Genomic DNA, 24,643 nt, shown 5'->3' with positions numbered 1-24,643 from the left:
CAATTTTACGCCTTACGCCGCGTAGCAAAGGCGCAGTAAAGTGTTTTCCGCAGGGCAGGGCAAACGAAGTAGAGAGAGATAGAGTGCAGTGTAAATACAGCTCACCTTGGTTTGGCTGAAGCGGTACAGCACGCGGTTGCGCTTTGCCGGAGCCTGTCCTGCCAGCCGCTCGTCCGTCCAGAGCGCCCTGATTGGACGCGCCCCGTAGCTCCGCCCCCTGTACCGGAAGCGCAAGGATAACGGCGCAAGGACGGCCCCGGCTTGGCGAGCGAGCGAAACGGCACGAGCGAAACGGCACTCGGGCACGGTCGCCCGAACGCACCGTTGCGGGTGCCCTTGGTTGGGCTTTGGGCGAATCCTTGCCGTTCATTCGCGCACCGCTAGGCGAAAGAAAAACAAAGCTGCCTCGCGGGCACAACAGCACAAACGGACACGCGGAGCTCGCACAGCAAACCGTAGAGCACTCGGAGCACGTTTCCTACTGTCTCGGGCTCGTTCAGCTGGGCTCACACGCAGCAGTTGTTGTTGTTGTTGCTTTTGTTCGTGTGTGTGTGTGTGATTTTCGTTTCATCTGGTTTTTGTGTGTGTATGTTTTTTTATGTGTTTTGTGCAAGAACATCGTACCGTGTGCGGAAGCCGGGTGAATCCTCAACTTCCTGACGCATACCGACGGTGCGAAAGTCGGTAGTCTGACGTGCAGTGCGGTTGTTGTCACACCGGAGACGCGCACCCGAGCGAGCGAGCGAACGAGAGAGAGGAGCCGAAGCGAAGAAAAAGCTAAAAAAAAGGGGAGCCACAGTGTGAAGGAGCGCCGAAGCGGCAAGGTGTATACGTGTAGGTGCGCGCTCCATATGAGCGGACGTGTGTGTGTGTGTTTGCCAGGGGTGTTCGGCCGCAGCGTTCGAGCAGTGGTGTGCGTAGCGTGCGGTCGGTCGCTGGTGTCCTGCGCCTGAAAGGTTGGCATTGCGCTCGACGCGCTGATTGACGCGGGCCGACTCTGAGTCAGAGTGTAGACGACCCACCGACAAGAGGAACAGTTTTGGTCTCCCCGTTGCGCCCCAAAGTTATGCAGCGTGCGTAACGCGCCGTGCTGCAAAGTGTACGAGAGTTCGTCGCGCGCGTGTGTGTGTTTTTTTATTTGCTCGTAGGCCTTGCAAGACTCCAACAGCGTAACCGATAGTGAGCCACGCGCGTGTTGAAGTGTGCGTGTGTGTGCCAGTGATGAACCTGGAAGCGAACATGTCCTCGCCCGAGGTGGACATTGACGTGAACGTTGTGTCGAGCCCGGAGCCGAGCCCGCGGCCGCTCGACAGCCCGCCGCCGGGGCAGCCGGGCAGTGACGACGAGCAGCGCTCGTCGCCCGACACTCAACACCACAACCAGTCGGGCTACTCCGCACCATCTCAACAACAACCACCACCATCACTACCACCACCACTACCGCAACAATTAAAAGCGACGCACTCGCCAACGCTGCAGCAGCAGCAGCAGCCCCACCACAACCACCACCAGCACCACCAGAGCCACCTGAGCCCGCACGGCGGTGGGCACGGGGCAGTGCTGCAGCATCATTCGGCTATGGTGGCGGCTGCGGCGGCCGCCGCCGCCCTGCACCACCAGGCGGCCCAGGCTGCGGCGGCACAGGCGGCCGGCCAGCACGGTTGCGGTTCCTACCACGTAGTGGGCTCGCCGGCCGCGGCCATCCCGCCGGCCATCCCGGCGGCCAGCAGCAACAGCAGCGCCATCAACAGCACCAACAGCTCCAGCACGAACAGCTTCAACCACAGTCCCGACTCCCGCTTGAGTCCGCCGAAAACGCCGCCGGAAAGCCAACACCAGCACCAACATCACCATGCGCAGCAGCAGCATCATCAGCATCCCGCTCATCAGCATCCGCCGCACCATACCCACACGCATATCAATCAACTATCGCATCAAACGCAACAGCAGCAGCAGCAGCAGCAGCAGTCGCCGACGGTCGGCAAAACGGCGACCAATCCGGGCTACACCAGCTTCTCCATCTCGAACATACTGAGCCGCACCGAGCCGGTGGCGAAGAAGGGCCTGGGCGTGATCACGCCCGTACCGTCGCTGCCGCTGTCCGCGGCAGCGGCGGCTGCAGCGGCCGCCGCGTCCGTCTCGAACGGCACGGTCAGCCTCGGGTCGAACGGGACGCCCAGCACGCAGGACGCCGCCATGCTGTCAAGGTAGGTTTGATTGGGGGTGCTTTTGCTGCCGTTACAATGTGCTGTGTACTCTTGCGCAATAGCTTGGAAAGATGTGTGAAAAAGATTCCATATAAATGTCTTCGCTTGGAGGTCAGAAATAGGTTGTATGATTGCTCCAAGGTATTGCCATTGGCGAGATGCGTGGCTCTGTATGACTGAGGAATGTCCCAAAGTATTTTGGAGAAGCCTAAAAAGATGTGTGGGAGACATCTTGCTTTGGAGGTCAGAAATAGGACGTTTGACTGCTCCAAGATATCAAGATTTGTGTCCCTGTGCGATTGGGTAATGTTCCACCGAAGTTTGGAGAAGTCTCAAGAGATGTTTAGGAGATATGTTGGAAAGATCTTCTGTTAATAGCTCGCTTTGGTGAGAAATAGGACATTTGATTGCTCCAAGGTATCAAGATCGGGTGTCTCGGCTGAGCTGGGGAATACTCCAACATTACAACAACAAGCATTGTTGATAAATATCTTGGAAAGATCTTCTACTGATATCGCTTGACTTGCAGTAGCGTTATATAGATCCAATTGTGCATCCTAAAGACATCCACGAAATCGTCCGTACGTCCAATCCAATCAACTCGAGTACCCATTCGACAAGGTACTAAAGCGCAAACGATAAGACGGGACGCTCTGGGTGTTTCAGTCGTGACGGTCGCTCCGAACCACAGCAGCAAACCGTGTCGCCCAACCGTTCTGGATCCTTCCGGTGTGGCGTCTCGTGTGAAAGATAGCGAGTAATTACTTGCCCGCGTTGTCACTGTCGATAGTGTTGGTGCTTGCGTCGCGTTGGCGGTTTGCTGCCGGGCGTTGTCTTGGGACCCCATTACCCTTTCCTGTAGCGTGTTCTGATTTGTCGGTTTGCGATAGGATCTGCAGTCGCAGTGGTGCTTCTGTTTATCATGTTGAAAGCAAGTACCAAGCTTGTATGTGTGTGTGTGCATGTGTTCTAACTCGTGAAAATCTGTGCTCTGTGAGGAGAAAGAGCCGTTGAGCAAATGGGGATTGAGCTGACATGAAGGAAGCAATTAAGATTATGCTTTGTGTGTTATACACTGCTGCAACCACTGATGTCAGAAGGTTGTGTTAAACCTAAAAACACACACACACACACATTCCGACATGAGGCGCAGAGGCGATGAGGATCGACTTTGGTCGAGCTCTGACGGTGAATCCTCATCCACTGTCCCTGTCCCTGTGAGGAAGAACCAATCCCGACCACCCGTCGTGCCATCCCAAAGTACCGAAAAGATGGGACGGCTAACCCCTGGGATGATCCGCTCGCCTGTTCTCTCTCTCTTTCATGGCATTGTTCACTCGAGGACCTAGAGACCCAGAAGCCCGGGAGAAGGTTTTGTTTGCCGGCTAGTATACGGCGCTAAAAAAGAAACCCCCCGCACCGAAATTGCGTAAGTTTTCGGTTGGACTAATTGGTGATAATTCGCACATAATGGTTGGCCGGGCAACCAGGGATGGGAAAGTGTGCTCGACAGCGTGACAGATGTACGGACGCCTGCCTACCTGATCCCGGGTTTGTGCCCCGCAACCACAGCGCTTCACAACAAAACACAAGCAGCGGATCGCAAAGATTGAGTGCCCTGCCGCGGCGGGTGGTAAATGCTTCAGTATGGTAATGCAAACAGAAGCAGGGAGGGAATAACGGTAGCCGACCTCCATCCCCACCGTAAAGGTATCACTTTTTGTTTTTTTTCGTTGGCTTGCGCTTTCTCCCCGTGCCCCGAGGGCGTGTGTACTGTGCAACTCGTCCAAAAAGAAACGAATCTTGCCGCCCCGTCTTTAAGTCACTCATCTAGCTACTTAGGAGCGATGGCGTTGACATCACGGGGAATGGGAGATATTTGTTTCCTGTTTTCTGTTTGTAAAAATTTTGGACACCCCCGCAGAGTCGCGGAGCAGTATTTGTTGTTGCTTCTTCACTTTCGATGGTTTCGGTGGTAACCGCTGGCAACGCACGCAGTGTTAAACGCGACGCTATAAACAAGCTAATGTTAAACAAGTGGGTGCCCCCGAGTTTGGGGAGGGAAGCGAAAGCGGATTTTAAGCGCTTTCCAAGGATTCTTAATTTCGTGGCGTTGGGTGTGGTTGGCCTGGGTCTAAGACGATTCCGGCGAACGCACGCCGAGGCATCATATTTCCCTTGCAGCCGTACTCGGTGCGCGATTCATTCCGGATTATTTACGGCGAGCCGTATTTCTTTTTGTTTGCGTTTGTTTTCGGATGGAACCTTGTTTTGCCTTGGGCTTGAGCCGGTGGGGCCCGGGTAGGGAGGAAGCCAATTGAAATGGAGCTTGATTGTTTTACGCGTGTTTGGCGTGATTGACGTTGCCATTGCCCTGGGTATAAATGGGTATCGTTAACGACAATCTTAGCTTGTAGGAGATTTCCGGACTTAAAATCTTTGATAATTTTAAAGTCGCTTTGACGTCTTTTTTTGTGTCATTTGGAAACTCAGACCGTTCATTGGTTTGTTGATTGTTTCTTGCTCAAACATGTCAATTTTATTACAGGGTTTTTCAAGACACTTTCTTTCACATTGTTTTTCACTGCGTGGAAGAAGTTTGTCCACATCACTCTGATATTTCATTATTATCGCAATAGTTTTTAATCTCATCAGCATGAATTTCAACACATCAACGGGTGGTGAGTTCTGGCGGAAAAACGGTGACAAAAGATTGTTGAAGTGTTGAAAATCATGTGGAAGAGATTACAATAAAATATTATGATAGAGATGAACTATCAGAGTGATGTGGAATAACTTCTTGCACTCTGTCAAAAACAATGTTTACATATGAAAGTGACTTGGACAACCCTGTAGAAATGCTTCTGTTGAATGTGCTAAATAACTTTTAATCTGCTTGCAAGTGAAACAGTGTTGATACAGCTAAATATGCCACGATTGCACTAACCACGGTACACTGCTAGAGATTTCACGCTAGACGAGGCTCGAAGAATTATATGATGCAACTGGTACCAAACCTATAACTGAAATTGTTTATGATATGACCAAACGGAGCAAAGAAAAAGAAACCCAACAATGGGGCCCTTTCCGCTGTAAGTTCGTAGGCTGAAATTTCAGCCTGTCAGCTGTTTGCATTGTATAGCAGTTCTCGAGCAGCTATCAAAGTGAGTATAATATACAGGTGGGCTTATCCCAAGGTGTATGAATTTATAAGGTTGATTTTTATCACTTCTGTTTCTTAATGAAGATTTTAAGAGTGTTTTGAGTATTTATCAAGCCTCCAGAAAGCTTGTTTGAACAAAAGTTTTCACCCATCCTGTCAAAAAGTGACGTTCAAAATTGGTTATAAGAAAAATGCTATGAGACCACCTGGACTACATACACTTTGATTCCAGATTCCAACACCTGATCTCTTTAATGCACCTTGGGATAAATGTAAACCCCACCTTGTTTTGCCATTTTTCGAGCAGGTACTCGACTCTAATTCTAGCTTTGAGGCTAGAATAATCTAGACTGAAAATTGCAGGCTAGTTTTTTGTGTGGTTTTGTATGGAGTGTTTACATGATTTCAGCCTCCAACTGTCAAACTCCATACAAATAACTAACTAGAATCGTGAATCGTGATTTTTTTTTTACGAAAATAGTAGTTTATGATTAATTTTTCGTTAGGTTATGGCTAGATTCTCCTCCAAATGTATTGAAATGTTTAAGTCTGAAGCAAAAAGGTAAACTGACTCTTGGCAAATATATTGGCATTATACCTCAAATAATGTGAAAAAAAGGAATAAACCAAATTTAATACAAAATTTTCCAAATCACTCTCCAATAAGCACATCATTATTCAACGCCTGCAAGGCGTTTTTCAACAGCCGTCACACATTGACATTGGAATCGGAATAAAATTTTCGTTTCCTACACATGCTGTTTCAACACATCTTAAAGAACTGTCAAACTCAAGGGCCAATCATGAGAGTCAAACGGAAAAGTGTCAAACAGAACCACCTTAGACTAACGCACACAAAATTGGTAATATACAATTTTTTAGTGATTTTTTAAGTTTTTCGGGCCATAATGAAAAATTAGCATTTTTGACACTTTTCTCTAACACTCAAGTCGTTTATACATTAGTCCTAAAATTTCGGTTTGTTGTAATGGGTTTGTTTGACACTCTTCCGTTTGACTCACATAATCGGCCCTTCAATCTAGCTTGAGACGTGTAGAAGAGCTGAAACATTATTGTGCTGCAAATACATCAATTGACATTTGACAAAAATGTGGTAGTGATTGGAAATGGACTCGGCAAACCCTGCAATAATAATACACTGCATTTGGGTCATGGTTGTACAGGGAGAATTATTACCTGTCATATTGTAATGAATCTAAAAATTATTTTATTCTTATTCTTGCTTTGCTATTTTATTTCTTGTTACTGTAAACAGTTCCGTGTTCTGATTGTTTTGTTATGGTGAATGATACTTACTTTTACTTCAATTAATTTGATATTTCATTCTTCATCGGTTATTTTCATGAGGATTAGTCTCTCGTTTAGAGTCTTTAGTAAAAACATCTTCCTTTTATACACGGGTGCTAGTATGAAACCCTTCATCACTTACATTTTCCTCTTTGATTTAAGATAACGAAAAAACGGGAAATTTTTTTCGCAGTGCCACTTACACACCAGCAGCGCGAATTTTACACACATCTGTGCACGGACAGATTCAAACTGCCCAACCTAAAAAACCCTAAAAAAACGGTCCCCGAACCAAACCGTTCAATTACGCTAGTTGCTCTCTATTGTTTTCGTTCCCGTCTCGTCCCAGCCGTGCATCAATTCATCCCATCTTCGCTCGTTGCTTCCCCCCCCCCCCCCCCAACTACCCCATACACCCATTGCTCGGGACGTCGAGCGAGCGAGAACGATTATCCGACATGCGATAGGCTCATTATTGTTCCATTTCACAAATTAGTTACAGAATAATTTGCGAAAATTAGACCGCTCGTGTTTAGGCGAGGTCAAACGTTTTTTTTTGTTTTTGTTTGCTGGTGTACCCTCCCCCCCCCCCCCTCCCACCGGTTACGCACGGGGCACGCGACACAACCGGAAAAGCGTAGCTCGTTCTTGCCTACCCTACCGGTTTACGGTTCGCTGCCGGCCGCGAATGGGGCACGTACCGGGCAAATGGAGTGCCAATGTTTGTTAGTTTGTTTATTTGTTTACTAACCGTTTGACAGTTAGTGCTGCTCCGGCACCCCGCTCCACGCGCATTGGGATGATGATGAACGCTAATGGTGGGGTTAGTTACCTTCCCAGTTGGACTATCTCGTCATCGTTGTGCTCGGTGGCGATTTGTTAATTAAAAGCCAGGGCGAATTATGAGCCGGCCAACGGCCCCGACACATCTCGCATTGAGCTTTGAGGGCAGCGAGGGACTAGAAACAGCAAGCCCCGATCGGTGTGTGTGTGTGTGTGTGAGTGTGTGTGTGTTCGGACAGGGGACCTAAGCTACTTTAGAAAGCCAATAAATTCCGGCAGACAGTTGAACGTTGAATGCGCGTGCGGCAGGGTCCGTCCGGGCTTATCGGCAGCGCTCGATCTAGCCCAAGGGTTCGAATATTTTAGAGCTTTTTGTTTTGGTACGTTTTGCTTGTGGGTTCGGAGGAGGGTTCGAAAGCAATTACACCGGGAGGAGGGGGCGAGTGTTTATGCGTTCGCTCACTCGGGCACACCGATCGTTATCAGTTTGTTAATCATGAAATTTCATTAGGTGTCGTCCGTGCGGCACGAGCGGTGCGGATAGCCTACCATTCGGGGGCGCCCTATCTGCGGCGGTATCATCAGACTCGATCGTGCTGCTCTTGCTGGCTGTGTGGTGGTTCGGGAAAGGGAGTCCTTTCCGTCTGTTTGCCTTCCTCCCGAAGCGCGTACCAGGGGTAGGGAGGAAGGGGCAAGAAATGCGTTATTTTAAACTAATTAACAAAGTAAATATGAGTGTGGCTATCGAGCGTGGATTATGGCACCCGGAGCCCTGGACCGCATTAGGACCCGATGCGGTTTCCGCGGGCCGGCCGGGTTTATTAAACGGTGGATTTGAGGGGAGGAAGGTTGAGTAATCCTTCATCATCGCGGCCCCGGCAAACATGTGGTCCCGAGCGGCGCTGCCCAACCGTGCAAGACAGTCTGGCGGCGGATATATACGGCCCGAGGCGGTTGGGCCGCGCCGAACAGATTAAACAATTTACGCTCCTTTTTACGATCGAATATCAAGCGCAGTTTAACGCCGTGCCCCCCCCCTCCGTCCCGTTGGATGGTGACGCACCCGGTACGCACTGCAGAATGCCTTCCGGGCGTGCCCGGCGGGCCCGTTCCGCAACCGGTGTCGGATGCTGTTTGCGCGTCGTGGTTTAATTTCGTTAGTTTGTTGTGTTGTTGTTGTTGTTGTTGTTGCCACTGTTACTGTTACCGACCGTGGGGGCAAACGTCTAAGCTTCCTGTGGCGAGGCAGTAGAATGTTCGCACAACGGGTGCTTCCCAGCAGCCGTTCCGCACAGATTTGTTGCAAAGAGCCGAGAGCTCTTGTGCGCGAGTGAGCTGGGGAAGGATAATTGTGTTATTGTTTTTGAAAGCAATTTGATGTACGCGGTTAATAGGCATATGCTAGCGATGGTGCTGCTTTTGCCGAGCGTGTTGCATACATTTGGGCGAGACTTAAATTAATTACAATATTTACATTGTTGGTGGAATAAATTGAAGTGATACAGAGAGGGAATAGCGAGGGAAAACACATATTGGTTGGCGAATTTTGTACGTTGATCGATATAAGATGGAAATTGTGTCGGAGCGTTGCGTGAATGCGTAAATGTGTTGCGATGAAAATTGCGTGATGATGTAAATCGCAAATATGTAGGGTAAATGTACCAAAAGTGGTGCAGCTTGTACTGGTATTGATGCGTTTTACTGGATTTAAAGTGCCAGGAAGTTAAATTTATGAATATTTTAACACATGGGAATTGGAATATGTTTTATCTTTGAAACCACAACCAGTTTTACCACGAAACGCAATAAATTTACGACAAAATATCTATTTTTGTAACTGCGTCGTTGTACTTATAATGGAGGTATTCTTATAGTTCCTATAGTGGTGGTAAACAGAGATTCCTCAAAAACAGTGTATAACATCAATGGAACTTAGTTTTACAGCTGTTTTACTGTGAATAGCAAGAATCACTGCCATAATATTGATTTCTTGTGTAATTTGATAGTAAAAAATGTTCAAATTTGATTCATGAAAATATTCACCTGTTGTCAACCCACACCCTTGCTTTACTCGAAGTCGATTTTTCATTTAGGCAGATATGCGAATTTTGGCTTTGATTTGGTAAATTATTTACAGAAAACTCATTCCTGTTGATTATTTTAGTGAAAACAGTACGAAATGTCGAAAATACCCTGGACAAAAACTAAAATGTCCTGTTTTTACTGATTGCATGACTATAACCATTATAGGAACATGCCTGTTTTGTGTACATATAATGGCACTATGGTAAAACACACTTAAAAATGCAAAAATATAGTAAATAAGCAATGAATTTAAGTAAATCAATAACATTTCATAACTAGCAATCCATTGTACTGTGGTCATTTAGAGCGTTAACAAAAATATGAGATTCGTTATGAAATCCTAAGAATTTTGGAAAAATGTCGTCACATTTCACAAAATAATGAATTTGTTGGTCGATAAGTAACGGAATGGTCCCATTTAACTTTTAAACCCTTTGTAATAGACCGGAGAGCATTTCACACTAACAAAATTAACTTAATTACATCTAAATTATCGTAGGGAACGCATTTTAGTGCAATATCAGCACTATTGGTACTACCACCACCACTATAGGTGGGTTTACCCTATTTATTTTTTCAATCAAATAATACTGAATACTTATTCGAGAGACTTTTTTCTCTATCTTAATTTGCATCAGGAATTATTTGTGCTTTAAAAATGACAGCCATACAATTGGGCGAATTTTGTCTTATCTATTGCATATATTCAGGCGACAATTTGAAATGTGAATTAATTGTATGATAACCGTGTGGATAATTTTGATCTGCGATAGAGCCATTATAGGCTTTTAGGATTCTAACAAACTACTGTCCACATGGTTAGTACAATATCCGATTGGGGAAAAAAACACAATTGTCTACCGCATGTGGTACAGTTTGTTTTGTTTTGATACATATCAAATGAAAAATGTATGGAGTTTGGTGGTTTTTTTACTAAAACAACAACGATTTTAGCTTTATTTTTAAGCACGTGGACAGTTGTTTGGTCGACTGTGATACGCTGTACGTGCAGCTGCAACACGAGCCCCTTTTTATCGGCTTGGTGATGATGCTGTGCCTATTTTGAAGGCTGTGTAAAGTCGGTACAGTGTATTTAAAAAAAGTATTTTAAGTGTTTCATTCAAAGTTCAAAATAACTGTTGCAATATGTTAAAATGCTCACATTACAGGGGTTTTCGAGTCAATTTCCAATGTCTACAACATTTTTCATTGCTTGCAAGATGTTTTTCAACAGTCGTCAAATGTTGCATCATAATATTTTTTTTAGTTCTTCCACAATATTTTCAACATCGCTGAAGCTCAATTGAGTTTAATAGTTTTTTTTTATGATATGTTGAAAATCATGTGTAAGAATTAGAAGTTTATTATGATGCAAGTACACCAATTGACGGCTGTTGAAAAACATCTTGGAGACGGTGAATAATGATGTGCACGTTGGAAAGTGACTTGGAAAACCCTGTATTTTGCTCATTAAGATAATAAAGTATTGCACTGTTCACCAGAAGTACACTCAACTCTCTGCAAGCTAATTGAGCTGATGTTGCCATACATTTAGGCGCTACACAATTGAAGGAAATGATTGCGGTGCAACCATCGTTGCAGTTTACCGTGAATGGTTTTGCTAAACGGTGAACTCTTGCCCACATTTAAAAATCCTTAAATCTTTCCAATTAATCTCATTTTGCACTGCGAGTTGCATAGCTGTGGGCGTAGTTCATTTAAGTCTCATTACTCCTTCACCAACACACAAACTAGTTGTTAATTATGCGTTTGCGCTTTATGACAAAAAAAAGCTCTGCATGCAAGTTTAATTAGTGAACTATCTCTCTGCTCCAGGGATTGAGCCGATTTGTGGTTAAAAAAAAGGTAGCAAAAATGTGAAACAAACCTTCGCAGAAAATGCATAAAAAAACCAATTAAGTGTACACTGTAATGGATACGTTTGCTATTAATAGGCATAATTTGTGGCTTCATCGTACACCCTGCGCGCCTCTGTTTCCCCCCCCCCCCCCCATTCAAAGGTACAAAATGTCAATTGAACGTTAATCATGATGACGGTTAATTTATATTTACACTAATTGTCGTGTACGGTCGGTTTCGGTAGCAGGGAAGCTAGCAACAACAAACGGCAAACCGCACAGCAAAACAACGGAAAGAACAGCAGCAACACAAAAAAAAAAATGGAAGACAAACCGACCACAAAACAAAGCCATTCTGTTGCACCGAGCAGGAACAGAAATGAGCAGCAGCAGCACATCTTTACAGCCCGCTTTTAATTTCTTCAACCGGTCAAATGAGTCGTGAGAAGCGCACCAAGGGGAAAAAGCCTGGGACGCTTGGCGGAAATGTGAAATGATGATTTTTCCAAGCGGTTTTTAGCCCACGGGTGGCAGGCAGAGAACAAAAGGGCTCGCGCAACCCGTTGCCCGTTGCCGTGTGCGCGCGGCAAATTGGCGAATGAAACAAGCGATAAGTTAACAACAAACGCGCGCGCGACCACTGTCGGCGGTGCGGCGGCGGGCGGATTTTACACCCAGCTGGAACGGTCTGCCGGGGCGGAAAATGTGCTATCCCCCCCACACCCCCCTCCCCGCCCAGAGCGACCCGAGGGGGAAACAAACAGCAAGACCAGCCCATTCCTCCGCCCGGAAATGTTGCGGGCGCTGTTTCGCGTTTTTGGCGAGCATAATTTCGCTCGCGGGCTGCGCTACTTGCTGCCTGGTCCCAACTGCACATCCAGGTTTGTGTGTGTGTGTGTGTGTGTGTGTGTGTGTGTGTGTGTGTGTGACTTTGTGTATCGTAAAAGCTGTCAAAGCTGTGTTCACTTTTCAGGTCTCTCTCTCTCCTCTCTCTGCACTCCCTTCGAAAGTAACCACACAATGAGGGTATGCTGCAGGTGGAGGAGAGACGGAAGGCGAAGGTGGGCTTTACAACACGCAAGTATACATACACACAATGAATCCCGGAGGCCTAAATCTTAAAAAAGAAGATCAATCAACATAATTGAAAAAAAGCAACGGTGAGGTATAGAGAGAGAGAGCGCGAGAGATAGAGCGGGAGGGAGTGAGCGAGCGAAGTCGCTGGGATTGCGCCTAATGGTTATGTTATTTTCGGTCTTTAAAGGAAATTGAAAAGACACGCAAGATTATGACACCCGGCCGCAGCCGAAGCCTGGAACGATAAAAAAACTGATGCTGCTGCTGTTTTCAATAGAGTGTGTTTGGGTGTGTGAGAGAGAAAGAGAGAGAGAGAGTAAAACTAAAAAGGAGGATTTCGGCTTGCAAATCGAGCCCGGGACAGGGGGGGGGGCGACACACAAAAGCCGCTCCCTATAGGAATACCCGCAAGTGATCTCATTCAATTGCAATCTGCAGTCTCGGCGAAGGAGGAGGACGAGCAGGGAGGGAAGCTAAATGAAAATCGCAATCGAGCGAGGGAGCGGGCAGGGCAGGGTAAATTGAGAAAAGAATGATTGAAATCCAGCAAAAATTAAGTGAGCACTTACGACTGTTAGCGTCAATGAAAAAAAAAGAACCCCGAGCAGATGTGGACGAATGAAACGGATCACAGGGGGCGGGGGGGGGGGAATAGGATAGCGGGTGGTGGAGGAAGAGGGGTAGGAAGAAAAGAAAAGGCCTGTCGGATTGCCATCTACCCAGTGTGTCCACGCGCGCGCGTGTGTGTGTGTGCACCTGCAGTGCGCCACGCAAACGCCGATCCAATCACACAAATGCGTGTGCTCGTCCCCGTCCGCCCGAATGGTAGGCAACACGCGCGGCACGCCCAGCAACTGTGGCGTAAAGCGCAGTAAAGTATGCAATGGAAGGTTTTTTTTTTATTTATTTTTTATTTACAACTACCACCACACTTGGAGCAGGTGATTGATTTTCTTTCCCTGGTACAACACTCAAAACGGCATAGTGTGTGTGTGTGTGTATCGAATAGTTCATTTTCCGACTGCACTCCTGTGAAGGTGTCGACATTATGATGATGATGATGATGATGCGTTTCCCAGTATTCATCGTGCGGGATCAATGCCTTTGCACCGTACGTTTGCCGATGTCTCGGTCGATCCAGTGTCAAAGACACTGTTGTGCCTTGTTTCTCCTTCACCCACACGCTCTATCTCTCTCTGTCAGTCGACATACTCGTACACAACGGGGGCTGGAGGCGCTCTTGTGTTGCGCAATTAGTCGTAGTACAATGTCAATCTGCATCTGCCGGTGCACACTTACATGATTGCTCTGATTGCTCTCTGGCTGCAACACACAAACACACACACACACATACATACACACATGCAGGTCTATTCATCGGGCACAATTACCGCGATTCCATTTGTGCATCCGAGGCTGTGCAGGGAGTTGCTGGGATGTAGTGGTGGACCCCCTGCAGCAGCGATTAATCGATGTCAGACCTATATGATGACAAACTCATCATACAAACACAAACACACACACACACACACAGTCAGTGAATCAGGCTGGGTGTAGGACGGGGTGTGCGAGGTGCGGGTCTTGCAGCATTCAAACTGAGTCAGCCATGTGCCGTACTGCGTAGCCTGCGTCTGCTCGGTCAGTGACGACTCCAGTGCAAGCAACCACTTCTGGGCGAAGTCAGGCCGGGGTCAGGCCGGTACAGCCAGCAGCTACACAATGGAGCCGATCGATCGACAATGCCGGGCGGACAAAGGCGGTCTTGTCTGTGCGGCAAGCTGACTTTGCAAGGGGGCTCCGACACAGGTTTACATCGGTACAATGCCGCCCGCCGAACATTGTCGAGGTGTGGGAGCTGATAACAAGCGAGCGAGATAGAGAGAGAGAGAGAGAGAGCGAGAGATAGAGGGAGAGATCGATTGAAAGGCTGTTTCAAATGTGTTGTGTTCGCAATGAGATGATGGGCTTAGTGCGATTGCCTGCCAGCTTCCGGGGCCAGTCTGGCACGACTCGCGTCCATGAATACTCGTTTGCCTCTGTGTGTGTGTGTGTTGCTCGTTGAATGACATGTCATCTGTCTCCTAACGGGAGATCCCCTCTCTTTTTGTTTTTGTTTCGCGCACACCGTAATCGACGACAATTAGCGTTTTTAAAAAGCAGTGCATCCGTCGGCGACCGATTTTAACCGATTGTGCCGGGGTATGCAGGGCCCACAACCATCGCGATCCTTCTGATAGAACATGATGTGTTACTTACACACACACACTATGTCCACCATTTGCGCCCGTCGGCTGTAATAATGTTGCGAATCGAAACCGATTCAAATTACTGTCAAAGCATAGCACGATTCACGCGGTGCCAACCAGTGTGCCGGCGGGTTTTCGCCGTGCTCCTGTGCTGGCCCGCCATATCACTCACCTCCCGGGTCCTGGTGGGTTCGACCGATAATTTATTTCCACCTCGGTTTCAGCGAGTTCCCGCGAGCAGGCACGATTAAAAGGAGGCGTTTTTGTGCTGTTCCTTGCTGCTGCTGCTACTGTACAAAAAACACAGCACACACTGCGACCGATTACGGCGACCGGTCTCCCGACGGCTATTGTGACACATTGGTTTTTCCGCGTGAATGGAGGTGCAATTCACATTTACCGGCGGTTGTTTTTGTTGTTGTCGTTGCCGCCCAATTGTACTAGCTGCTGCTGGCGAGAGTTATGTTTTACACGGCTCGCACAATTGTGAAACACGCACCCGAGGTTTTGTTTGCTTTGGTTGAAGGACATTAGCGGAGTTGCAGTTGGAATGTTGTAATCGTCACCTCTCTCTCTCTTATCGTCACCTTTTGTGGAGATATTTGTTGCCAATTTCTAACTTCTTCTTCTTTGGCTCAACATCCGTTGTCGGTCAAGGCTTGCCTGTACCACTTGTGGGATTGGCTTTCAGTGGCTCATAAGATTTCTAACTGGATTGTTATTATTAACACAGCATCGGTGTGATGTCCTGCAGACCGCGCAGAAATATCTCTGATGTTGATGACTTCCGACTGCGCTGACTCTCCATAAAGCTAGCCGTGTCTAAAGACTACTGAAGATGCAATGTTTCACAGATATCTTTGATGCTCACAACAGATTCTCTTGCAACAGGGTTTTTGCAGCTTCTTTGAAAATAGAAAACATATATAAAAAAGAGTACTGCTCACAAAATAATCTTTTGGAGAAACGTAAGTTCTTGAAGCTCTTAAAAACAAAAGTCTTCTATCATATATTGTCATGAATCCGTAAATGTTTCTGCCCACTCTATGGTACGTAGAGTACCTACATGCATCTCCAAAAATGGAATTAGTCACCATGAGCAAACCAAACGGTAAGCAACGGTCGTTTTGTTGCAGCAATATTATTCGGCTGAGTCTCGATTCGGGTAGCGAAATGGCCAAGCGGTATGAACTAGGAAATATCTTACAGAACGCGCAGTTCACACAATAGTTTCAGAAAAAATGAAGCACTCCTGAACGCTGAACAATTCAGCTTTAGTTGTAGAAGATTTGCTAGTAAAAGCTCTCAAATCATTTCATGGGTCTTGTGAAGTTTTAGATGAAGTAAACGAACATCTGTCCTCGTCAGATTTATACTAGATGTAAATATCTCCCAGAAAATAGATAACTGCTATCCGTGAATGCTCCAAAACGTGTAATACTCCCTAAGTAATATATGTAGCATTGGCTTTTTGTTGTGTCTGCTAAATTATAATATATATGTATGTCCAACTCCTGAAGATCCCAACACAAATCTTCAAACATTCGCTTCTTCGCCCAGTTCACGCTCGCGTACATCTGCACCTAATCTACATCTACATGCACAGATGTGCCGAATAAAATGGCGCCGACGGTATGTATCCCATTCCCCACACATACACACACACTTACAGAGACACGCGAGAGACTAGGGGTGGAACCGGTCCTCTAGCACTCGAAGTCAATTAAACGACAACGTCTTCCATTTAAACGCCATTAATGGTACACTTACACGCACTTTTACCGAGCCTAATTCAATAAATTATCACCAGGCCTGGCTGGCGGAGGGTTGCGCGTGCTTCCGTGCATGTCAAGCGTATACCCACCACCATCACCACCAGAAAGCCACGATACATCCGGGCCACTCAGGAGTCGGGAGGGTTTTGCCGAGGTTTTAGTGGTTTCTCACGGCACACGGCTCCCCGCCTATGGAGCAGTAGTAGTAGCGACGTGTTTTAAGGGATGGGTTTCCGTTCTCCCTCTTTTACACACACACACACACACATACATATAAACACACCCACAAAGCAAACACGAGTACGGTACGAAGCGGAAATAGTCAATTGCGATGTAACCACTGTTTTATGGAGCTATCTGGACAACATCATTAAATCGTTACGTTACGGCTGACCGTTTAGGGGCGCATGTGTGTGTGTGTGTGTGTGTGTGAGGGAGGTGGTGACGGAGGGCTGTCTCGTTTGCGGTTTCGTTCCGTGCGCACACGGACGCCCACAGTTCCTCAGTCTACCGCTTTTTGGCGCCTTTTTAATTTATTAATCCTTGCGTCGGTTTTTGCGGTGACGGTGATGGGCAGCCAGCGATGTGTGTGTGTGTGTGTGTGGTGGCTAATGAGTGCATGCATGATTTATGATGACGCGTGCAAGGGGGCCCCTCGGGTCTGTACAGAGCCGGCACGGCTCGCCTGCGCCCAACTGTACCGAAAACGGAACAAATGATGAAATGTGCTTAATAATGGGTCGAGGATTAACGAAATTATACTGCTTCGAGTGCGCTACAAGATCCGGCAAAAACTACTGGAAACTCTCCCGGCAGAAGGAAAATTAGTAATGCTAGACTACAACACCGAAACAGCGGTGGCCAGCAAGCAGGCAAAACCAGGCAGCAACGAAACAATTAACAGCACCGTCCTGCTACCATCCGGAGGTACCACCGTGCCCACAACGCTCACTTAGGTCCCCCGCCACCAAGAGTTCCAGACGTAGCACCTCAAGTGAGCGAGCTGAACTTTGACAGGCGACTTGCGTCAACACTTGAACCCTGCGGGGCATTAGCAAAACGTCTCGATTATGGTTGCGAGCTGGATGTGGATGTACACTCGAATGTCCACCGTGTGCGTGTGTGTGTGTGGTAATCCGGAGCAGCCTTGGGGGGGGGGGGGGGGGGGGCATCGGACACGCTACATTAGCAGGGCTCGCTCCAGAAAGGCGCAACAAAGCGGCTAAAGCCTCCCGCGCGCGCACACTGCAAGTTGTTTCGGTTGACCTTTTTTTGTGTTTTTAGTTTCTTTTTTAATTCCACACTACAAAAAAAAAATAACGACACAACTGCACACACACACACACACATACACGTACAGACAAGTAGGGCTCTTCTAACCTCATTTTAGCGTTACCGACGGGGCACCCAAGCTAGGGCACTTGGCGGGCGGTATCAGTTGTTGGGTTTCACAATCAATACAAGGCCCGAGCAAAGCGACACCGGGCGAGACACTGGGCTTGACGCGTCTGGTGCTCCCAACATTGTACGCTTGTGTGTTGTTTTACCTTCATGCGAGCTTACTACTATCGGTGTGGCCGGATGGTTAATCCCGGCCTGTTTTGCAGTATTAATGCGCGCTACCGGGAGATTGCGCTGCCACCTCCGAAAAACGAAAATTCCACGCGCTTACGCGCCTTTTGCCACACCCCATGTAAGCATCGGCAACGGTCCGGCGGAATTAATGCGGCACCAGGAATTGTTGCGCACGAGGTGCGAGGTACGCATCAATGCAGCGCTAATTGTTAATGCGATTAGCGTTAATAGTCTCAATAGTCGCAGCGCACCGGTGTGGCGGTGCTGGATGTGTCGGTGGTTCTTCGGGATTTCCCCGAAAGTTTTTGGGATTCCTAATGATCCTGCCAGATAATGGTTGCAGCCAAGCTCCCGTCGGGTAGCTTCCAGCTAGCCCAAACCCAGGAAGCAAGAATAGAGCATCGAGAAGGTGGATGCAATTCGGCGAATGTAGCAACATTTCACATCGGCCAATCCGTGGCAATAAAAGAGTTTCTCATCAACAGTAAACCAGCCCCCGAGGTACAGCACACATGACCACAGTGCCGGAGCGTCCCGGTAGATACCATTTCTTAATAGTCAATTAAGCACGGCATTACAATGGCAAATAAAGTATGCCATCACTATCGAGCCGAATGGCCCCGCTAGATAAGCCACTGCCGATGTACGCGAGACGGACAGCAATAAAAGAGCAGCAACAGTGCCGCAAGAAAAACCACACAAAAACCCCGCAAACAGCAAATTGCCAAGCTGCCGCTACAGACTGTCGACCGGTGATTAGCTTTTTGTTGTTGTTGTTGCTTCTGTTGCTGCTGTTATTGCACTACCGGAACAACTAGGGAGCACAACGAGCTGGATAAAAGAAGCCCAAACCCAAGCCCCCGATGCGAGATCGATAAATGAACGTTCCAAATTCGAGAGCGAAAGAGATAGATAGAGAGAGAGAGAGAGAGAAAGCATCATCCATTTCGGTTTGCTCTTTTTCTGCTGCTTCCCCCCCCCCCCCCTGCCTTCTCAAGGGAGCAGTTTTTGCTGCGGCGGTGAATTGAAAGTTTTTATTTTTCAATCCAAGCATTCGATCCCCCCGGATAGACGGGCGGGCGCGGCCATGCGGGAGCCACAAAACGGGCACTCAATAGTAATGATAGCGCTTGGGGCAGCTATTTAGAGCTAGCTAGACGGGGGAGGAAGGAGTGAGTGAAATAGTAGCAGCAATTGGAATGAAGGGGAGCAACAACAACAACAAAAAAACCAACATGGCGCCATTGTTGTGTTGCACTAAACTCGTGTCGTACCGAGTGTTTGGCCTTCCGATATAAGTATTTCTTCTCTCTCTTTCTCTCTCTCTCTTTCTCTTTTGCTTCCCATAAGTGGACGCAGCTCGATTCACATCGATTAGGCTCTATCCAAAAACACACACACCAACAAAAAAAAATCCACTAAAATTCGATCCACAAAATGGAGTGTGAAGTGGTAAAAATTCGTACTCTTTGTGTTGGGTCTGTGGGTATGTAAATGTGTGTGTGTTTTTTTCTGCACAAAACAAGCAAACCTATCGCGCGTAAATCGACGATATTTTAACAAATGTGTTTCACTTTGTTGCTGGACGCCCCACACCCCCAGCACCGCCATAATCGCTCGATCGCTCGCGAGAATAAAGATGGCGTCGTTTTGAGCGTCGTTTTGAGCGTCGCTTTTGCTGCTTTTTGGGGGCAGAGAGGAAATGTTTTGCATGCTGGCAATCCAAAACAACCAGATTCACGATTCATTGAAAGTTTGTGTTTTATGAATAGTGGCCAACACGCCTACCTTCCTCCCCCCCCCCCCTCCCTCTTTCCTCTTGTGTGTCAATTCACGCTTTACAAATGTTTGCGAAATGCGACTTTGCACGGCGCCCATTAATATGGACGATACCCCTCAATTGAGTCTCGATGCTTTGCGGCAAAATAAGTACCCTCCCCGTTGGTGCGTGGCAAAGTGGCAATAGACAGCAAACTATAGCGAAGAATAACATGCCCTAACAAGGCTCAACAAACAGCAACAGCTACAAGGGGTTAGTACTTTATTCAAATGGACTTTGCTAAAGGATCTTCTCATTACAATCGCATAATTTATTGGACAAACCGTTGCTCGACATTGAGTGTGAGCTTTGTTACAGGCCTGCCTGCCATGTTTCCACCTGCCCCCCCCCCCTTACTCCCCTCCCTCCCTGTCCGTCCGGCCCTCCGTCGATGGTTGATGAGAATGGATGTGTTGTCGTGTTGTCGGAAGGTGCTGTCGGTCGGGCCAAACCGTAACCATTTATCTTCATTCCTGCCCGTGGCCATGTTCTTGGGCAAACTGTATTTCTCCCATTACACACACACACACGCACACAAACATGATTGGCATAGCAACCGGAGCCGTAAGCCTGTAAGCCAACACGGCGTTGCGTGTGCTGTGATCCTGCAGGGGGCCGCGCTGCAACACTGAGCGTGCACAGAGTGTGGAATAGCGAAGAAGCAGAAGTAGCGAACTCAACGGAATGCCCCTTGGTTGGCAACGGGGACTGGCGCAGGGGGAGGAGGTACGGCCGGGAGCGTAAGCCAAGGATAATCACACGTCAACAAGTTCCCGAACCCCTTCGGGGTATCCTGACGTCCTGTCAGGGGAGAGAAAAAGGGGTATGCTCTCGTTTTTGATGGCGGTCGATGATGTGCAACATCATCCGCTCTGTGTGTGTGTGTGTGTGTGTGTGTGTGTGTGTGTTTTCTTCTTGCCCATGTTTTCGATTTGTTGTTGGTCTGGATCGTTTTGTATCCTCCCGGAGTCAATGTGCGCTACACACTGCGGCAGGGCAGCAGATTCATCTATGTACAAATGCCATGTACATGGGGCGCTCACCCATTCACAACAGCCATCCGTCGAACACGATAGGACGTTCACAAACACATACACGGGACGTAAATGCCGCTTGCTCTCGACATTCTCGGGTCGTCCTGGCCGAGCTGAAGGCATAATTGAAGTCGAGAGCCCCCTGGAGCAATTGGCTCAACAAAAGTGTACCGAGATGTATCGGGAAAATGGCAAACAGGCAAACAGCATCCCTGCCCTTCCCTGCTAACCTCAATTATCAATACCCGGGCCCAGTGTGTCAAGTAGCAGCAGCAGCAGCAGCAGCAGCATCACCAAGGATTGTCTAGGGGACATCCGAGCAATCTTTCCAATTTCCAATTTCCAATCAACAATCAGATTTCCTCAGCGAAGAAGGTTTCCATTCATAACCCTTTCTTTTTCTCTCTCTCTCTCTTTTTCTCCCTCTCTTGCTATGCCCCTTTTTTATTCACAGGTTGGGATTCATGTCACAGTGGAGCGCGATTGCTAATCGGTATGCGGCCCTCTGCCCGCCCGGCTGGCCCTGGCCACCGACGTCCCATCGGATGCCTTTCCACAGCCCCACCAACGGTAAGTACTGGCGGGGTTTTATTTGCTAGTCAAACAAAACAAACCTACAACCAGGGCATAAAAGGGGCTTTTCGTACCGTTTTGCCAACCGTTTTGTTGTAAGTTTTCCCGGGTAGGCGATGCGAGGCGACAGAAGCTCGCGCAAGGGTCACACTATCCTCAGGGCCTCCTTTAAAAAAAAAAAAAAGAATGAAAGCAAAACATATGCAATATCTTCTCCGTTGCGTCCTGTGCCGTTTCCTCCGACGGTGTTCCGACAGTCTCCACTGTTTCCGTCGGGGCGGTACAATCAATTTAGCTGAGCTTCACGGCCTAACGGCAAGGCTGACAGCGGCAGCAGCAGCGCCTAGAAGTGTGGGCACGGTAGAAATAGTATCAGAATGCTCACATCGCACCGACTCGCATCGTTGAGTGTTCACACACACACACACACACTTGGGCAGAGTAAGGTGTTGTTGCTAAGCAGAGGGAGATAGAGAGAGAGAGGTGAACTATTTGCAAAACTATTGAGCAGAACAGTTTTTAAGAGGCTTAAGAGGCACACAAGCCGCCGCCACCACCACCACCCTGACCTGGTTCGGGACTGGCTGGGTCCACGCCTCCACGTATGGCTTCTCGCATAGTTTTCGACCCCTTGGAGAGCTGTTGCAAAGTGTTAAATCTCTCCCGAAAACAAAATAACAAAAAAAAAATAGAGCGACAAAACCTTTTGCAGGACCTTGGCAGTAGGTGAACACGTGGAGTAGGACGCCATGACTATGGCTTCCACGGTGACTCCACCACCGTGGGTTTGTAGCGACCTTGCGTTCCGTGCATCGTTTTTAGTGTTGGTGTTATTTTGTGCTCCTACTCTTCTTCTTCTTCTTCTTCTTGGCTCGAGTAATGTCCGGAAGTGGTGCCTCAGGTGAAATGAAGCCGTGAAGCCACATTTCGGTTGTTTTTGTTTGAGGCGCGTCGGGGCCGGTAGAGGGCAGTTAGCGGTAAATTAAAGGGTAATGGAAGGTAAGTACACACACACACACACACTCATATGGGGATGTCTTTTTTTGTCTCGTGTGTGTGTGTATGGTCCTCAGTAAAGCAGCGGTGAAACCTGAAGCAACAAAGGGCCTTGGCGAAACTAAAGTACTACCGGCGCAGGTTAGGTTAACGCTAGTTTAACCTAATACACATATGACAGGTAGAGCGTAAGTTTTGCACTGCGGCAACTTTGTCGTCTGTCGGACGTATCTGCACTGTGCTGGGGTTGGGGACCGCTAGGAAATTGGAGCTGCTCACGGTATGCGCTCCCTGGGTAGGTTCAGGGCATTCGAAGAGCTTGGACACTGTCTGGATGTGCCAGAGATGATGACTACTCTCAGGTACGCTTAGGTACACTGTTGGAATGTCGCAGGGGAGTCTTTTTTTGTTTGTTAATTCTGCCTTATTCCATTCCTCCAACAAGCTGGTGAGGTGTCACTAAGTCTCAACAGATGACTTTGGAATGTCGCTGATGACTTTGGAATTTCAGGGAAAAAAAAACATTCAGAACTCGTTTAATTCTACAACCCCATTCCATTCTGTTCTCTCCTTCGCTCTCCTCCAGACAACTCGACGAACGCGATGGAAAACCAGTCACCGTCGCTTACGCCGCCCCCATCCCAGCAGTCCAAGTCCCCGTCGCCCCATCCCGCCTTTCTGGGCGGCCGGGCAAGCGGGTGTGGTCCGGGCGGCCCGGGCGGCATGGGCGGCCCCGGGACCGGGGTCGGTCCGGGCGGCCCAGGCGGTCTCGGCCCCGGCGACGACTGCGAGTCGGACGACGACGGGCAGGAGATCATCGAGGAGGATGACGAGAGCGACCGGCCGTCCGATTCGGCCTCGCCCAACTCCAACGGCAGTGCAATGCAGGCGAAGCGCAAGAAGAAAACGCGAACGGTGTTTTCCCGCGCCCAGGTCTTCCAGCTCGAGTCGACGTTCGATCTGAAACGGTAGGTACCGCCCGGGGCTGGTCTGTTCCCTCTGGAGGATGCTGTTGGGAGGTCATCACTAATCGGAACTTGGTACGTTTCCACCAAACGCCCATCCTCTTTGCAGCTACCTTAGCTCGTCGGAACGGGCCGGACTGGCGGCATCGCTGCGGCTGACCGAGACGCAGGTCAAGATCTGGTTCCAGAACCGGCGGAACAAGTGGAAGCGCCAGCTGGCGGCCGAGCTGGAGGCGGCTAACATGGCGAACATGGCGCACGCCGCCCAGCGGCTCGTTCGCGTCCCGGTACTGTACCACGAGGGGGCCACCGGTGGGTTCGTGCCGCCACCGCCACATCCACACTCCCAGCAGCTGTACTACACGACCTCGGCTGGCCGTGCCGGTTCGCCGCCCCGACCACCCCTCTCCTCGCTGGTGTAATGGAGGCTGCCGGGAGCCGACGTTGGACAGCTCGGCTAGTTGGGGCGCTACGGGAAGTCTTCAGCAGTCTTCCACCAGAGCGCCTAGCCACTAGGGCCGCACCTTCGGACTTCCTTGCAAGCAACACACACACACACACACAGATACAAACACACATAGAGATACAGACAGAGACATAAACAGATCAGGCAAACCAATATCCAACCAACGGGTTTCGTGTAGTCAGCGCGAGTCTTCGTGAGGGATTTGTGGAAGAATGCAGGCGTACCTCGTACCCGGTCTCTTGAACAGCAAATTTAGGGTTGGGGAGAGCGGGAGGAAAACAAGAACCTAGAACCTAGAAAATGATATATATATATAACGACCTAAAGTAGTAAATTAAATAAGCTTTTTTGAAGAAGTGAGAAGAAGTGACTAGCGGGAGGGGGTGGGGGTAGGAAGAGCAAAGATTAAAGATGTCGCACGCACGCCTATTATCCTCTTCAGTAGTGTTCGAACGCAACTTCCGTGTGTAAATAGTATGCAAATGTATGCGCGCAGTGCCCGGGCGCCCGTCGGCCAACAACCGTATTAAAACAAACAAAAACAACAAAACAGTACATTGCTATTCACAAATAAAAACAAGCAAACAAGCAAAATTAAAGCAAAAACCTAACATCTGCTAAAACAAATTGGACCTTTCATTCTACAAAAAAATTAATTCCACTGTTGCTTGCGGCCATGTGCTGGGTGCTTCCTCTGGTTGAGCTAGTTTGC

The 24,643-nt window shown here is 48.4% G+C and overlaps 1 protein-coding gene across 1 annotated transcript; it reads left to right on the top strand.

Annotated features, from left to right (window-relative positions):
* LOC120957268 (homeobox protein Hmx) lies at nt 1-24,643 on the top strand. The gene is made up of 4 exons (XM_040379378.2): nt 1-2,207; nt 21,386-21,501; nt 23,087-23,468; nt 23,575-24,643. Exons 1-4 carry the CDS (start codon nt 1,222-1,224, stop codon nt 23,885-23,887), a joined length of 1,797 nt encoding a protein of 598 aa, XP_040235312.2. The 5' UTR covers nt 1-1,221; the 3' UTR covers nt 23,888-24,643.

This window comes from Anopheles coluzzii, chromosome X (genome assembly GCF_943734685.1).
Source record: "Anopheles coluzzii chromosome X, AcolN3, whole genome shotgun sequence".
Lineage (NCBI taxonomy): Eukaryota > Metazoa > Arthropoda > Insecta > Diptera > Culicidae > Anopheles > Anopheles coluzzii.
This window is presented reverse-complemented; position numbering and strand designations above follow the sequence as displayed.